This window comes from Neopsephotus bourkii, unplaced genomic scaffold, assembly GCF_033783945.1.
Source record: "Neopsephotus bourkii isolate Nb327-2 ecotype Australia unplaced genomic scaffold, CSIRO-AGI_Nbou_v1 NB_633, whole genome shotgun sequence".
Taxonomy (NCBI): Eukaryota; Metazoa; Chordata; class Aves; order Psittaciformes; family Psittacidae; genus Neopsephotus; species Neopsephotus bourkii.
Window position 1 is genome coordinate 1 of NW_026901132.1, and position 16,093 is coordinate 16,093.

The following is a 16,093-nucleotide window of genomic DNA, read 5'->3' on the forward strand; positions in this document are numbered from 1 at the left end:
CCGCACCGGGCCGTTCTGTACACGTCTGGCTCGCTCCCTCCCATCCGGGACAGGAGTAGGACTGCGACGCCACCCGGCACAGCACCTCCCCGGTCCCGCGGAAGGCGGCAGCACCACGACAAGCTGCGCGCGCGTATTCTCCCCGCCCCCCGCGGCTCATCACCGGTCCCGGGCGGCCAGCGCGCATGCCCCGGAGGCACGTGGAGGCCAGGGGGATCAGGAGGTGGGGCAGGCGGGCAGTCAAGATTTCCTCCAGCTCCTCCTACCCCAGTGCCCCGCCTTCCTCCCGCGCCTTCCCGCCGCCCGCCCCCGGCGCTCGGCGCGTCTCGCTTCGCCTCCCCTCGCGCCGCCGCTGCCGACGCGGCCGCAGCTGCTGCTTCGGGAACAAAGGAGGGAAGTGGTGGCGGCGGTGCCGCCAGCTCCGCGACCCCCTGCACTGCTGCCCGCCGCCTGGAGACACCCACTTCGCCTTTTCCGATACCCGCAGCGGGGTTTCTGGCCCCCGCCGGGAAGAGGTGAGCTGGGGGTGGGTGGCTGGGCTGGTATGCTCAGGGCGCTCACGGCAGTGAGGGGTACAGGGGCCGCCCCTCGGGCCGCCCCGCCGCCTCTGAATCTCCTGGCGGCCTTGTCTCGCTCGGCCCCCTTTGAGAACGAGGACTCGGAATGGTGCGGGGCAGCGCCGGCGGCGAGACAGTAAGGTTTCCGTAGCCGGCGACGGCGTGGCCGTGGGGGCCGGCAGCAGCGCGGGGCCCGGTGGCATAGGGGCCGGGCGTGACTCAGGGGTTTACGAGGAGCGGCCCGGCCCAGCCCCGCCACCCTGGCTGGGCACCCCCACCCGCCGTGACTGCTTCTCAGTCTAGCATTCTCCGACTCTTTTGTGTTCCGGTGGCCGAGGCGGAGGAGGCGGAGGAGTTGGGTGGCAATTAAGACGTACCGCGCTGCGGGCGCTTGGCAGCTGCTCCGCTTTTGTCTGACTCGCCCAGCCGGGCTTCACTCTCCTCGGGAAGCGCCCGGTGTTGGTCTGCCTACACTGTATCGTTTTCTCCATCACGCTTCCCCCGAGCGCGGCCGGGCTGGGGCAAGCGCCCCGGGCAGCCTCGGTGACACGCACACGCCGCCTTTTGTTTTGTTTCTGTTTCTCTTGTTTAATCGTGGCGCTTCTTTGAGAGGACGATGTGGAGGGAAATAAGTATGTAGGTCAGCAAGCCGGTCGGTGGAGCGGCTCCCGGGTTTTGTGGTTGCTTTTGGTGCACGCTGTCGAGGTCTTGCATTGAAAGACGGGACGGCCTGGCGGGATAGGGCCGGGGTCTTTGCCCTCCGCCGCTAGGGCGGCCCAGCCTCGCCTGGGGAAGCGAGGTTTTATACAAAACCCATTGCTCTCCGAGTTTCGCTGGTAACGGTGCGGACGAGTGGCTTGAGCACCCCTCGAGCAGGGGACTGACGTACTAGGAGGGAGCGGGAGCGGCCCATGAGACGAGAACTTGCTAGTGGAACGAGACCTTTCCCATGTTACTGTCGTTGCTTCCTCCCTTTGGGAGGAGTGGCCGGGTTCAACCGCCCGGCCCTGGCTGTGGCCACCCGCAGGGCCCTGGTGGCGGCCCCCGACCGCCTTCCGTGGGGGGTTGAGGTGTGTGGTGGAGGTGACGGCGAGTGAACCTGCGTTTTCCGGGTTCCTTTCAGCACCCGTTCTGCCCGCTGCCCCGGGAGGGAAGGGCAGTAACGGGATTCCGCCGCCTCCCGCCGGGGCTATAAATAGGAGCTGATTTCAGCTGGGCGGCGGGGCTTCGCGCCATGTCACGTCACGCTTGACAGACGGAAGCGCCGGCGCACGCCCATGTGACGCGGGGAGGGGTCGGGCCGGTACCGAAGGGCTGTGGCTTGGGGTCGGCCTGGGTGAGCGCACGGCAGCTGAAGTGGTGGCGGCGGTGGGTGGCTCGGTCAGGGGCGTGCGCTTCAAGCAGGTGATGTGTGTGCTGCTGACAGAGGAGCTGCGGAGACTCGGGCTTGTAGTAGGTTAACACCAGCGTTAGCACTTAGAGCTAGGTTTAGATGGTGGTGAAACGTGCTCGCAGCACGCTCGTTTGGGAGCGGAGCAGATCAGCGGGTTAGGGTTAGGGCCGAAGGACAGTCGTTACTTATATTGATATGGGTTTAGAATGTAGATGACAAGAGTTTTACGTTTCTCTAGGTGGGTTGTGGTTTCTTCTGACTCCTTTGGCTGGTGTGTTCATGGCTGTAAAACTGTTTAAAAATAAGTGTGAAGCTGCTTTGTAGTCCTGAAAGGAAACTGTACCTGGAAGGTGTTACAAAGGCATTAATAGTGTAGTATAAATAACGTAAGTATTTATACTACTGCTATTTATACTTGGAAAATGAGGTCCTGTGACCACCAGCAGGCAAGCAGATGAATTTTGCTTATTTACTTTCTCTTGCTCTTGGTTTACTTTGATCACAGAAATTTAGTTTAGACAAAGGCAGCAGCTGGTCGCAGTTGTCATACCGATGGAACGTAAGTTTACTACTTGCAGTGTGGGACTTCTTAATTAAAAAGTATTTCTCTGTAAGTTGTAGTGAATTAGCTTTTGGTATTTTTGATTTCTCACAGGAATCAACAAACAGATATTTCTTACTGTAACTCTTCCTGGAATAAGAAGACAGCAATCTAGAGATTATACTAAAATGTTTTCCAGGTGCCATATACTAAATTTATATTTTGGGAGGGCAAGTGCAATATTCTTACATGTCCTCAGTTTGTAGCAATTTCTTCATTACTGTGTTCCAGTTTTATTGCCCTTGGGAAACAAAGATTTGGTTGCTGTTAATTTTTTCTACTAACCTTGCTTTGCAAAGTTTAACTGGCAATGAAGGTTAAGTATTTTATTCCTAAACTATGCAGTTCATGGCAGAGTTAGCATCTGTGAGCCTTTGGGAGTTCACAAGTCTTGCTTAACTTTATTAGCACAAAGGATTTAATTGCCATGTGTTTGTTTGTTTATGTGTAGGCTGTGGAATAGAACATATTCAACAGTTTAAAGTTGTTATCTTTATTTCTCTTGGAAGAGTAAGACCCAGTCTAAATTTATTTCAGAAATGGTCTTTAGATTCTCGGTTGAAATGCCTGTTGTACACATGTTGTTGCCAGTTAGTACTCAGTATCAGATTTTAGGTGCAATTTCAGCAGTGCACATGAGCCTTGTTTTGGAAACTCCTTCTAAAGATAGGGATACAGACTGCTGTATTGGCTGCTGCCAGTACTTCAGGGATTTTTATTGTTCTGTTTGACAAATGTACTGTGAAAGTAGGAATTAATAATACTGGAATTAGCATCGAAATAATTAAAGAAAAACATTATTGAAAAAGTAGGGCTTTTCTGCTGGAATTTGGGATAAAAATAAACTATGTTATTTGCCAGAATTGTTCAGTAGATATGAACTTGGTTCTGCTTATTAAGCATGTCCCTCTTAGTACTAAGAGGCTGGTAATAAAGGGCTTTTTGTCTGTCAAATGCTGTTGTGCAGCTCAGTGCCTAACAAGTACATTATTTCTCAGTATTAGTATGATGACACTTTTTCTTCCCTTAAAGGTTCTTAACGATGTTATTTGGCAATACAGCTGCAGTATTGAATGGTATATTAGCATTCATATAACCCTCTTTAAGGATGCTGATATCATTTTGGTGGGGCAGGGTGATCACACATGCTTTAATTCTATAACCCTATAATTGATTTTGGTGATATGCCAGCCTCTAATGCAGTTCTTGGTTTTATTTACAGCATCAAGATGACTCAGGAGACAAACCAGACCCCAGGGCCCATGCTGTGCAGTACGGGATGTGGATTTTACGGAAATCCCAGGACAAATGGGATGTGTTCTGTTTGCTACAAAGAGCATCTTCAGCGACAGCAGAATAGTGACAGAATCAGCCCAATGGGTAAGGGTATGTGTTTTGCGGTGGGGGTCTTTTACTTTGGTTTGGTTTTGTGGTGGTGGGGCATGTTTGTTTAGGCTTTTGTTTCTTTTATTTTTTTCTTATTTTTTCCTTTTAAAATAAAACATACAGAAGATGGTAAGGAATCCCAGAACATTTTTCAGGGGAACTTGTGAAACCTGTGTACTAAAACAATGAATATCAAAGAGAATACTACTTTACTCACACTAAAGATAAAAATATATTTCTGTGTAATGTGTTCTGGTCTGTTTGGCATTCAGCCATGACTTGCTTTCCCACTTAAGCCTCCTCTTATACAGTCTTTGTATTTTGGTTGCTCACAGTGTAGCCTGTCTTAAAGTATGAGTAATATGCAGTAGCAGTGAAGATTGTATCCAGACAGTTCGTAGCTCTTTACGAAATGGCTTGCCTAACGTGGTTTACAATCTGTTTATAACTAACTTATCAAATTCTTATTATATAGGAACAGCCAGTGGTTCCAACAGTCCTACCTCAGACTCTCCATCTGTACAGAGAGCAGACACTAACTTAAACAAATGTGAAGGTGCTGCTGGCAGCACATCTGAAAAATCAAGGTAAGATCATTTTGAGGTTTGAATGAGGTGTGAGCGTGCTGCAAGTTGAAGGCCTGTGGCAATCCTGCCCTGTTGCAGCGATGTTCTGGGAGGAAGAAGGGACAGTCTACCTTCCAGGGTTCCATGAGTCTGTGTAAATAAGAGCTGATTAAAATATTGGGGTTGGACTGCTACATTTAAAAGGATGGTTTTGATTTACCTGGAGAAATAATTGCCACAGGTTTGCCTGTTTTCTTCTAAACTAAAAGCTAAAATAGAGTAGTAAAAAATGCAGTTCGAAGATAGTAGAGGCAGAGGCCAAACATGTATCAGTAGGAATTGAAGAGGTACTTTATTAATGGGTATGGACAGCTTAAGCTTTTGTTATGAGTTCAAAGCTAACAGAAATTGTGTGTTTCACTGCACTTAAACAGAAATGTGCCTGTTGCCGCCTTGCCTGTAACTCAGCAAATGACAGAAATGAGCATTTCAAGAGAGGAAAAAGTAACTCCGAAAAAAGAGACTGAGCCAGGTATGTCTGCAGAGTAGCACTGTGTACAACTGGTGACATAGTGGGAGCTGACAAGTTGGTAACATTCTAAGTAGGCATCTCCTGTTGTGGTGACAGTCTTAAGGAGCTGTTAAGATGATGAAAGATGCATCTTGAGCACTCCCCAGGCAGAATCAAGAAGAAGGACTAGTGCCACAATAGGGTTTTGAGATGCATGTTCAATGTTAGTAAAAGAAAATCAACACCTGCAAGGGTTTTGACTCCCAAACCTTTGTTTTTTAAAAAATAAAAAAAAAAATTGATTGGGCAAGGTGTTCAGTTTTGAAGTGTTGAGATTTCTGTGTGTTATCTACCAGTACAATTCCTGCTGACTCACAGCAGTCAAAATTACTTGTTGCTTTTGGAGAGTAGAGTTACTAGTATTCCGTTTCACAGAGGAGTAAGGCTGTGGGTGAAAGAAGTAGGTGGTTTAAAAATACTAACAAAAGCTGTTTAGGGTTCTTGAACTAATTCAGTAATCAGTAGTTATGATCAAAGTATTGTTTTGTGGATGTAAGATACTTGCAGCATTAATTGCTAGGTGTGAATTGTCAATTTAAAGATTTTATTCTTGTACTGGAAGGTTGTAGCTGTAGTAATTACAGTATAAAGTATTTCTTGGAAGGAGGCAGAGGGGGGTTGCTTTCTTACCTGGAACTAGTGAGTGTTTGAATACCTGTCAAGTTGTTCAAATGGCTATCTTAAACCACTTATTCCATACTTAAACATACCCACACTTTTTTTTTCTTATTTAACAGAGCTGAAACAGTCTTAAGGTGCTAAAATGTGATGTTCAGTAGGAAGTCTGTTCACTCAAGCTGAAGATAAAATTCATTTTTCCAGTTTTTAAGTCAGATAAAAATTGCAGGAGATGCTACTCAAAACTGTATAAGTGATACTTTTACTTCTTTTTTTTTTTTTTACCCAGATATATTTTTGCTGGCAAAGACTGCTCTAACACCTGACACTTAATTGCTCAATACTTGTACAGAGTATTTTACCATTTGCAGTTAAGTCATGCTAAGTCAAGATCTGTGGCATGAACTAAAGCAATTATACAATATGGGGTTTTCATTATGTATAGACTGAGAGGAGATTTTTGCGAGTATTACCAGCATGACATTAACTAGTGTCATCTGAAGAGGCTTTCATATGTAACTGAGAAAGACTTTGCTACAAAATTCATAAGCACATGTTGCCTTGTTACATATTCCTCCATGAAATGCAGCAATCAGGAAAAAGGAATACATAAAATGGTAGTGGCAAACTAATAGGTGACATTACTGTTACTAGAACTGCCAGTAAGAATCTGTCATTTTGCCAGGTGTAAAGGACAGTCTTCAGCTGTTATTCATATATTACCATTTTAAGGTACTGTGGGTCAACAGTATGGTAGGTAGTGTCACAGAGGACCCTACTGATTAGATTAGGGGGAAAAATCCAAAAGCAGTACAAGACACTTGTTGATGGTATTGTTGTAAACAATACTACGGGTTGAAACCAGTGAAGGCTGTGTGTAAAGATCACTGTAAAAACTACCAGAAAATGTACACGAGTCTGGAAAAAAACTGCCTTCCTGAGTATATACCTGTAAATTCATGAGATGGCCTCAGCTGCCATAAAACTCCAGTTCCCTTTTGAGTGTTATAGTTTGGCAGAGGTTGCAGATGGCATATAATAGAGTCTTTATGTACTATTCTTAGCATTGAACATCTAAAATATGCAAAGTGTTGGCTGTATTCAGTGTTAAATTGATCTCTGACTTGCAGGCAATAGATGCTTGCCTAGACTTCTTGTAAAGGTCCCTGTTGTGTCTGGACTAGTTGTGTTTTTCTTCTCTTCCTTTTTCCAGCAGCATCCAATGTGTGTTGGTCTCTCCTCTCAAGGAGGAACTGAAACAATGGTAAATAAGTCATATTGCCTCATCCTAACAAATAAAACTTCATGAGGTACACCTAAGATTCTCTTATGATAATGCTACAGTCATGGAGCTGCTAATGAAACCAGTCTAGTTGTAAGCGCTGTCTGACTCTGGCAACTGAATTTCATAACCATCTGTCGGATAGTAACAGATCATGAACAGACAATGTAGCCTTTAAGCAAAGTAGCTTGTTCTCTTTATAGTAACTTCAACAGTATGAAGTCACAGTCTTTTCTGACAGATTTTCATTAGCAAATGACATTTTGTCTATTTTCCTTACAGGTAGGAAATATTAAAAAAAAAAAAAAAACAAACTTGTGGTCAACTGGTTTATTTATTTAATATTTTCTAGCAGGCTTTAGAATAAAATTATACTTGCCTCCTGTTGAAGTAGCTGACTTGAGAAGGTGAAGTTGAGAATAATGAAGCTTAACAAGCTTACTTTTCTGGATGGTTTTGTGTGTGTGTGTGTGTGTGTGTGTGTGTGTTTTTCTTTCTTTTCAAACAGGTTGCAGTTGACGCCTGAATCCACATTCAGAATAAATCTCATGTTAAGGCAATTGTATCTTGACATTTGAAAGAGAAAGGCATGATGGATGTAGATGACCTAGCTGGTTGTAATTCACATGTGTAATGTGCCATATTTTTAACTTCATAGTTAAATTAAACAGTGTAGTTTTGTGTTTAAATGATTCAAAAGTTAGAGATACCTAAAGGTTTTTATGTCCAAACTCAAATTCCTAAGCAGGAAATATTTGCAAAATACTTTTTATAGCATTTTGGTAAGCTTTTACGCTTCTTAAGGATTGAATTTTAATACACACTTTCTTGAAGTCAGACTACACCTAAAGCATTCTAGAAATAAAATTCATAGCTGCGTTTTTGGGGGGGGTTGTTTGTCTGTTTGTTTTGGGGTTTTGTGGTGTTTTTTTTTGTTTCTTTTTTTTTTTTTTTCTTGTTTGTTTGTTTGCTTGTTTTTCCTGTGATGAGTTGCTGGAATTAAATGCAAAACCTAATGAACTACTTATGTTACACTGTCAGAGCAATATATCTACCAAGTTGTTGAGGCATTGTGGAGCCCTTCCTTAAGAAACATGGGGTTTGGTGGTTTGGATTTATTTTTTTTAGCAGGTATTCAAATGGAAATAAAAGTTTGTACAAGAAAGAGAATAAGTTACCTAGAAACCACTAAAAATAACTATTTGAAAACATGTGTGTTTAAACAATTATATTGTTCCCCGTTACAACGTATTTTTAGCATTTTCTTACACTTTTGTAGACAATTACATTCTTGAATGATGAGCCAGGTCTGTGCTTCAAGATGTAATTAGTATCAGCATGTGTACCAGAGGCTTGGGGCTTTTGGTTTGGTGGTTTTGGTGTTGCATTTTTTGTTTTGGTGGTTGGTTGTTTTTTTTGTTGTTGTTTTTAAACTAAGTAATAGCTCTGGTTTAGGGAGCAGTATGATTAGGTATCATATTGTGAAGCCATAACTATGCTTTCAAGGCTTTGCCTTGCTGATATGTTATGTGAAAGTCATGCAGTTTAAGCTGTTGGGATCTTATTTTGGTTCATTTTTGTTTATGAGAGAAGGTTTTAAAAACTTAATAGCGTTGCTCTGGTATCCCTTTCTGGTCAGTTCTCATATGGGGAGGGTTAAAAAGTGCTGTTTCTTTACTTTCCTTATGTTTTGTTCAGCTGAAGCATTGGATTCATTCCAGTGTGAAATCTCAGTGGGGAAATTCCTACAGTAGGGATGCTCTTTTGCAGCAGCCATACTGGTTTATATAAGGAAAGCTACTGTAAAATTCTGTTCTTAGTAGTTTTTAATTTTGAGAGGCAGCCACACGTAGTCACTGTGGCTTAACAGTTTGGGGTTTGAGAAAAAGTTTGTTCTCCAGTTGGTGTAGGACCTTTCTGCATACAGGCGGAGTAGCTGTAATTCTAGCAATGGGAGTGAAGTGACCATGGTGATGGAAAGGGGTACATGCCAACAGCAACTGTGTTAAACCTGGTTTAATGGTGACAGGTTTGTTTCATCTGAGCACTGTTACTGAGGAAGCAAGTCTAATGGCTAGCAGTAACCGTTACATTCTAACTTCCAGCATTTTTCAGTTAATTAATTCCATGTTGATCATAGAGCAATCAGCTACAGCACTTTGCCCGAATATTAACACTGTATGATTTTTTAAATTAATGTATTGAGGACTGGAATGAACTTGCCCAATTGGGTTTGGATTGTGCTAAAATAAGGCTTTTGTGACAAGCAGTTGGCAGGATAGTATCTGATTAATTTAAATTGGCTCCTGATGTCATCACAGGTGTAATTCACATTATTTTGCATCTGAGTCCCAAGCTGATGAAAATGGATTTTGTCCTGATCTTTTAAGTAAGGGGCAGGGTAGGCAGCTTTGCCTGTGTCCTAGGCATTACTTAGAAGCACATTTCTGAAGGTTTAACATGGTAAAATGCATAATTAGACTTGACTGGGGTGAAGTAATAGGAGAATCCTTTGGTCATGGAGAGCAACAAATTGAACATTTTAATTGGTATTTAAGGGACTACATCCCATCTTGTCTTGGCACTTTTTAGTACCCATTACTGCATGTTGTGCACGGCTTTTCCTTCTTGGAACGTGTTGTGGTGGTGGGAGGAGGATCCTGCTCAGCAGCTCTTGCAGGAAATGTGCTACCAGTTTATTAGAGTCACTGTCTAGTTCCTGGGCTGCCATTTGCCACAGTTTCTTCATGGTAAGGGGGAAGTAGTTGGTTAACATTTTCCCTTAGATGAATTTGTTCTCAATGTCTGTTTCATGGTAGAACGATCTACTAGGCTGTTTGCCTTGGTGATTCATGGGAAGTTGCGGTTTGCACTTCTGCTTCCTTGTTGCTGTGTTAGGCAGTGGTAACAGTTGCTCCTCTTCTAGTTTTCTTGTAGTGCACCTTGTGAGTGGCTTTATTTAGGTCTCAGCTGATTTGCCCCTTCTGCGTTTTCTTTGCATGTAATAGAAACAGCATGGGCTCTTATCAGTAGGTTGGTCCTGGAGATGTTTGGTGATTTACCTTTTTTAAGGCCATAGCTGATGGCAGTCAAGCAGGTTGCATGGTGTCCAACAGGTTTACACCGATGGTGATACTGCTGAGTTTCAGCCTGGTTTTCGGTCACACTCTCAATCAGATTGAAATATCAAGCACTGCTTTCTGTCAGATTTAAAAACATGTTCAGAGAAATGTAACTGTTCATCTGGAGAATGTTAATCATCAGGACAAAGGTGGTTTTTGTCAAAAAAGAAAAATAAAAACAATAAAAAAACCACACAAAAGCAGAAGAAACTACTCCAAAAAGTACCAGTGGTATTAGTGACTACAGTGTAGTTGTTTATTTATCCCTCAGACTTGGCAAATCAGCAGTGACACTGAATTTCACAAACATTAGAAAAATACCTATGCAAGGTGACAAAAAATTAAGGTAGTAAATGGTCTTGTTCATTAAGGCTCTATAACTAAAGTATAAAAATACATTAACAACCATTGTTACATTGCATGAAAATTTTTGGCAATGAGCAGTGAAGGTTCCTTGTTACTTCTGAGAACTTGCCACTTTTAAATCTTGTTTAAATTATGAGGTCTTGACTGGGAGCTTGTATAGTGAACTGTGGGGCTTTCTAGGTGTTTGTGGTAATAGTTGGCTTTTAGAAAACCTGTGAATGTGGTAATGCAAATGCAGTTTTAAAAAGCAAGTTATGAAGAGTAAAGATATGAAAAAATCAACATAACTGTTTCTTCATGTTTGGAAAAAAAATGTTTTTCACAAATATGCCACTTGTTGATCCAAAAGAATCTCAGCTAACGAATCCTATATGTGTGAGTAAAGTTGATTACAAAAAAAGTCCGTAAAGGTTGCACACTATTCTGGAATGTGTTTTACAATTTGTTCTGGTTTAGAACAACAGATGTTATCAAAGAGATGGGAATGTTCAGGACTGTACATTGTACAAGATTGTACAAATTCACCTCTCAGCTTTCCCCTGTTCCAGGTTGGATATAGAAAAGACACTTAAAATAAAAAAAAAAAAAGTGTGTTTAATTGGGAAAAAAAAAATTTGTTTCATTTTTTCAAAATGAACAGATTCACAAAAGTTCACAAAAGGACAAATTTTTAGCCTTCAGGGAACTTAAATAAACATGACTCAAGTTTGTCCGAAGGTGTTCATGACAAAGGCAATTGAAAAATGACTTAATTTTGAACATTAACATAGTTAAACACTAATTCTGGGTAAAGTACAAAAATACAGACGTTCAGTGTAAATTGGCAGTTTGTTCTTTAAATTACTGAAAGTGTCAAAAATGTGAGGGCTTTTTTGAACTATGTGTTTTGTTAGCTGTGTTTTGGATCTGTCACAAAATCAGCAGCTTGTTAGCTGCTGTCTTGGTGAACTGTTTTGGGCATCTGATTCTCAAGTGTAGTGGCAGAATAACCTAGTACTGCTATAGTAGCACATTACTGAATTCCATTTTTTTATAAAATATGTTCCCATTAGTTATATTCTCTACAGCTATCCCTTCTATTCAACAGCTTTATATTGTATTGTTTTAGATTGAATGTTAATTAAATGTATGATATTTTATTTTTTTTATATTAAATGTGTGCATGGAACCTTATGGAGTGCTTTCCAAGCCCTTAACACCCTTAAAAACCTGTACAGGTGTACTAAAGACGTGCCTTACATTTTCTAGTGGGTGGAACTGTGGGGAAAGTGAGATTGTCATGTGTAGAGCCAAAAGGAAAGAACAGAGTACCTAAAAATCTGTATTCCTGATTTACATTTTTGTAGACTGTGTCATATTTTAGACAACAAACATGAGGGTCTTAGTAGGGGGAATCGGTCCTTAAATACATGCATGGTACTGAATAGTTACTGAAGTTAAGAAAAAGACATTTAACCTTTATTTTGTTTGCTTGCTTTAACAGTTGTTACTCAACCAAGCCCATCAGTTTCTCAGCCTAGTACTTCACAGCATGAAGAGAGGGCTTCTGAACTGCCCAAACCAAAGAAGAACAGATGTTTCATGTGCAGAAAGAAGGTTGGCCTTACAGGTATGAGAAGTATTTCATCATTTTTGAGCAGATCTGTATGATTAGTTGCCTCTTGATAGATTGAACTTTATTAAATAGCTGTACTGTTATTTCTCTCCTCACTTTTCTTACTCTGTATGTCACAGTAGTTGAACACAACCCCTTTGTAGTGACTAAGCTGTTAATTTAGAACTTAAGTGTGAAGCTTCCTAGTGATGTTGATTCTTTTTCTATGTACAGGATTTGACTGCAGATGTGGAAATTTATTTTGTGGACTTCACCGTTATTCTGACAAGCATAACTGCCCATATGACTACAAAGCAGAAGCTGCAGCAAAAATCAGGAAAGAGAATCCAGTTGTGGTAGCTGAAAAAATACAGAGAATATAAATTAACTGCTTGTGAAGAGACTGACTTTTTGTTTTGTTGTTAATACATCCTAGAAAAACGTGAAAGAACAAGTGCATGGCCATTTTTCTCTGTTCTTCAAAGTTTTACTTTTAGTCTTGTCTGTCTTAATAATATTTCAGAATGTTTGGGTGTTTGTTACAGGCAGAATTGGATAGATACAGCCCTTGAAAATATATATGCCCTCCCCAGCATATAATTGGATGATCAGAAACCTGCACAGGAATACACATGCACAAGAGGACATACTCTAGTTCAGATGTGCCAACCAACAGATGTATGTTATGTGCATGTTTGTAGCAGATCTGCCTTTCAAGATGTGTTTGAGGTATATAATTTTTGGCTGGTGTTATACACCTGTTTTGGAGAAGGATATATCAAAATGATTGGCAGTCTACTTCTGTCATTTAAAATCTCATCCTAATTTTAGCTTCCACACTCCATTGTTTTCCAGCAGAATGTAAGCTACGTTTAAGGGCCCACCATTCCAGTTAGAAAGTAATTTTATCAAATGCACTGAAAAAAATGTGAAAAATCAGATAAGTATGAGAAGAAAACTCTTCTGGAAAAGATTACATTAACTTCAGAAATGTGAAAACACGTTCTCAAAGGAAATGTCCTGCTAGGACCTTACAAACCGGGCTGCAGACAGTCTGCTTTTCCATGCATAGATTAAAATGTTGTGCGCCACAGTATTGCAAGATTGATATACAAAAAAAAAGTCACATGTTTTTAGAAATACCATAGCAGCTCTATCAAGCAACATGTCTGATTAAGTTGCTGATGTATTGGAGCAGTTTATTATTCATACACTACTTACATTCTGCGTTTTCAGAGTTCAAAAGAATGTTAGGAGTTAATTTTTTCTAGTTTTAAATGTACCAGTTGGCACCATTCTGCATGGAAAATCATACCCAACATGGCTGCTGTAGACTTAAGTGGTAGCTGGAACCACTCTTGGAGGGCTGCTTTATCGTTTGTAATTGTACTTGGGTATAGGACTGTAGTGTTCTTGGGTGTATTGCATGGGCTGCATTATCTACAGCATTGTACAATAACAACTCTAGAAAAGGCAGTATACTTCACTGCTGCTTGTCTGGTAATATCACTTCTGTGTTATAATGGAAGGGGTTTTTGTGATGTATGAAACTTGTGATTTTTTATATAAACAAGTACAGTTTAGACTAGTGTTGTGATAATGCCTGTTCTCATCTGTAAATAGTTACGTATGTACACAAGGCTCTATTCCTGAACTTCTGATTTTTATCACAATGTTCAATCTTAGTTTACTATTAAATTACCAGGTTTTTGCTTCTAACTTGTTCTTCTGGGTTATTAGATATGCAAACATGTACAGATAGTTCATATTTATGTATTGCACATAATTATGCTACCCAGCATTTATGCTATATTGTATTATGTAAATAATAAAAATCATGTACAGAAGGAAATAAGTTCCTTTTGTGGTAGTGCATTGGTTTTAATTATTGCTGTAGTCAGAAGGTGACCTTGTAGATGTTGAGGTGCAAAGTTAGTACTAGTTCTTACATATATCTTAATGTTATCTTAATATCTTTATTTGGATATACCAGTTTCTCTTAAGATAACTTGCATGAGCAGCTGCAACAGTGATAACTACCTAATGGCCTGACAAAAATGCCAGCAACACAACACAAAGTGCTTAAAGGGGGCAAAGGAGTGGATTGGCAATGAACATCAAAGGTTTCTTTTGCCTGTAAAGCTTATTTTCAATGGATCTGTTGGAATAGAGCCAGTATACCGACTATGCCGTTCTGTCCACAGCTTCACCAGCAGACCCTAGTCAGTTACTGTGAGGGTCAGCATCCAACGGATGTTAAACATGCCACATTTATCCTTGTGGATGTTAAATATGCCAGATTTATCAGTGGGAGAGAAGGACAGAGGATACTGTATATGTTGCTTTGGAGGAAGACATCTTGGACTGCTTGATAATGCATAAAAATTGCCTATATCTGAAATCAATAATGTGCATCCCACCAGTCAGATGATGTTTGCATGATAAGTTACTACTGTAGCCGCTGTATACGCCTCCAATAAGGGAACACAGGAATGCTTGGAAACTTCATTCAGGGTGAATTTTATGACTTGATCATGAAAATGCATTAAAGCACTAAAACTGCAGTTTTTCTGCCTTTTGTATTAAATCAGCTTTTCCATTGCAGCTTAAAATGCCTCACTCCCCTTTTTTTTTCCTTTGAAACCTAAAAAGGTTATTTGAGGAGAACGTGTCTGGTTTTTTGATACTGTTGTGGCTGGTGTTTTAGGATAGGTAGTATAGTACTGGTACTTAATCATTATGATGGCCTCAATCTCACTGCTTTTCATCTGAACAAAGGTTGTACTTCGTAAGACATATTTAAATAAATGATCTCATTTTTTGGAAAAAAAATAAATTTAATTGTGGAGGAAAGTATGAAATAAAAAATCTCTCATTGTCCTGTAAAATCATAAACTTTATCATATGTAAATTGCCCATAAATGCCATGTGAGTCTAATGAAAAGTAGGTCTGCCAGCTCTACTGAGCTTTGTTGTGTTAATAATTTATTGTAGTGTCTATAATCATTCAGGAGCCTTAATTCTTCTATGGCTCACTAACCACTTGGAGGAGGGGAAGGCTGTTTAACAACAGTAGGTATTGACAAACTGGATGCAGGAGGGGGTATTTAATCTTTGGAGCAAACACTATGGTACATCTTCCAAGAAAGAAACATGATCACATAACACTGATCCTCGTTCACCGTTTGGCTGTTAAGTAAGACACAGATGTTTTTAGCTTATACATAAACACTCTATTCTGGGAAGAGTCTTCCTCTGTCCCAAACAAGTCTGTCAGATGATGAGGACTTTATATAGTTAAGGAACAAAATGGAACATACAAACAAATGAGTAAATGAAAGCAGCTAAATTAAACTAAAACCTGTTTGAGTAATCTTCACTTTTTTAAATACTTGCCTACTTAGTGTTAACGGCCATGCAACACTGTTCCGCAGGATTCTCATTATAGGCTGGGGCTGTGTTTGCTAAATGAACCACCAAGGCTGCAGTGTTCATGAAAAATGTTTAAATCAAATGAAAGAGTTAGTGTCATTGACTAATCGCATAATAGCCAAATCCAGTTAACTGGTTGGACACAAGACACCTTGGCTGCCTGCTGCCTCACTTGATAAGCTACTTCAAAATGCAGTTGCATCTGAGTTGGTTTTATCCTTCTCCATACCCGTTGCAGCATGCCTCACTCTTAGGGGAAAAATCAAGTTTTAAAATGGTTTGGTTTGCGATTTTGTTGGGTTCCTGAGGTTATTTTGACAGGACTGTGAACACTGTTGATGGTAAGTCACTTTCAACCTGCTCTTCTGGGTTCATTCATTTCCAGGTTCCTCTTAATGCCTTCTGGTGGTACAATAATGAAACCAATATAAATGGAAGAAATGTGACCTAAAGGATAAAGTGAAGCCATTATTCTGTATGGCTGCTCCCAGAATGAAGCTTTCAGCTTCATTTTCTCACTGCAACTATGGGTATCTCAGCCTCTTTCTCCAGTGTCTGAAATGCATCACTAAATGTTAGCTGTTCATATTTAGAGATGTATCTTT

At 40.8% G+C, this 16,093-nt stretch overlaps 1 protein-coding gene across 2 annotated transcripts; it reads left to right on the forward strand.

Moving 5' to 3' along the window:
* The first annotated feature begins 323 nt into the window (after window positions 1-323).
* ZFAND5 (zinc finger AN1-type containing 5) lies at window positions 324-12,455 on the forward strand. 2 transcript variants are annotated; one of them, XM_061352200.1, is made up of 6 exons: window positions 324-515; window positions 3,774-3,931; window positions 4,413-4,524; window positions 4,938-5,035; window positions 11,946-12,071; window positions 12,291-12,455. In XM_061352200.1, exons 2-6 carry the CDS (start codon window positions 3,781-3,783, stop codon window positions 12,437-12,439), a joined length of 636 nt encoding a protein of 211 aa, XP_061208184.1. In that variant the 5' UTR covers window positions 324-515; window positions 3,774-3,780; the 3' UTR covers window positions 12,440-12,455. The 2 variants fall into 2 exon arrangements, with proteins under 2 accessions (XP_061208184.1, XP_061208183.1); XM_061352199.1 differs by lacking the exon at window positions 324-515 and adding an exon at window positions 1,992-2,013.
* Window positions 12,456-16,093: the final 3,638 nt, after the last annotated feature.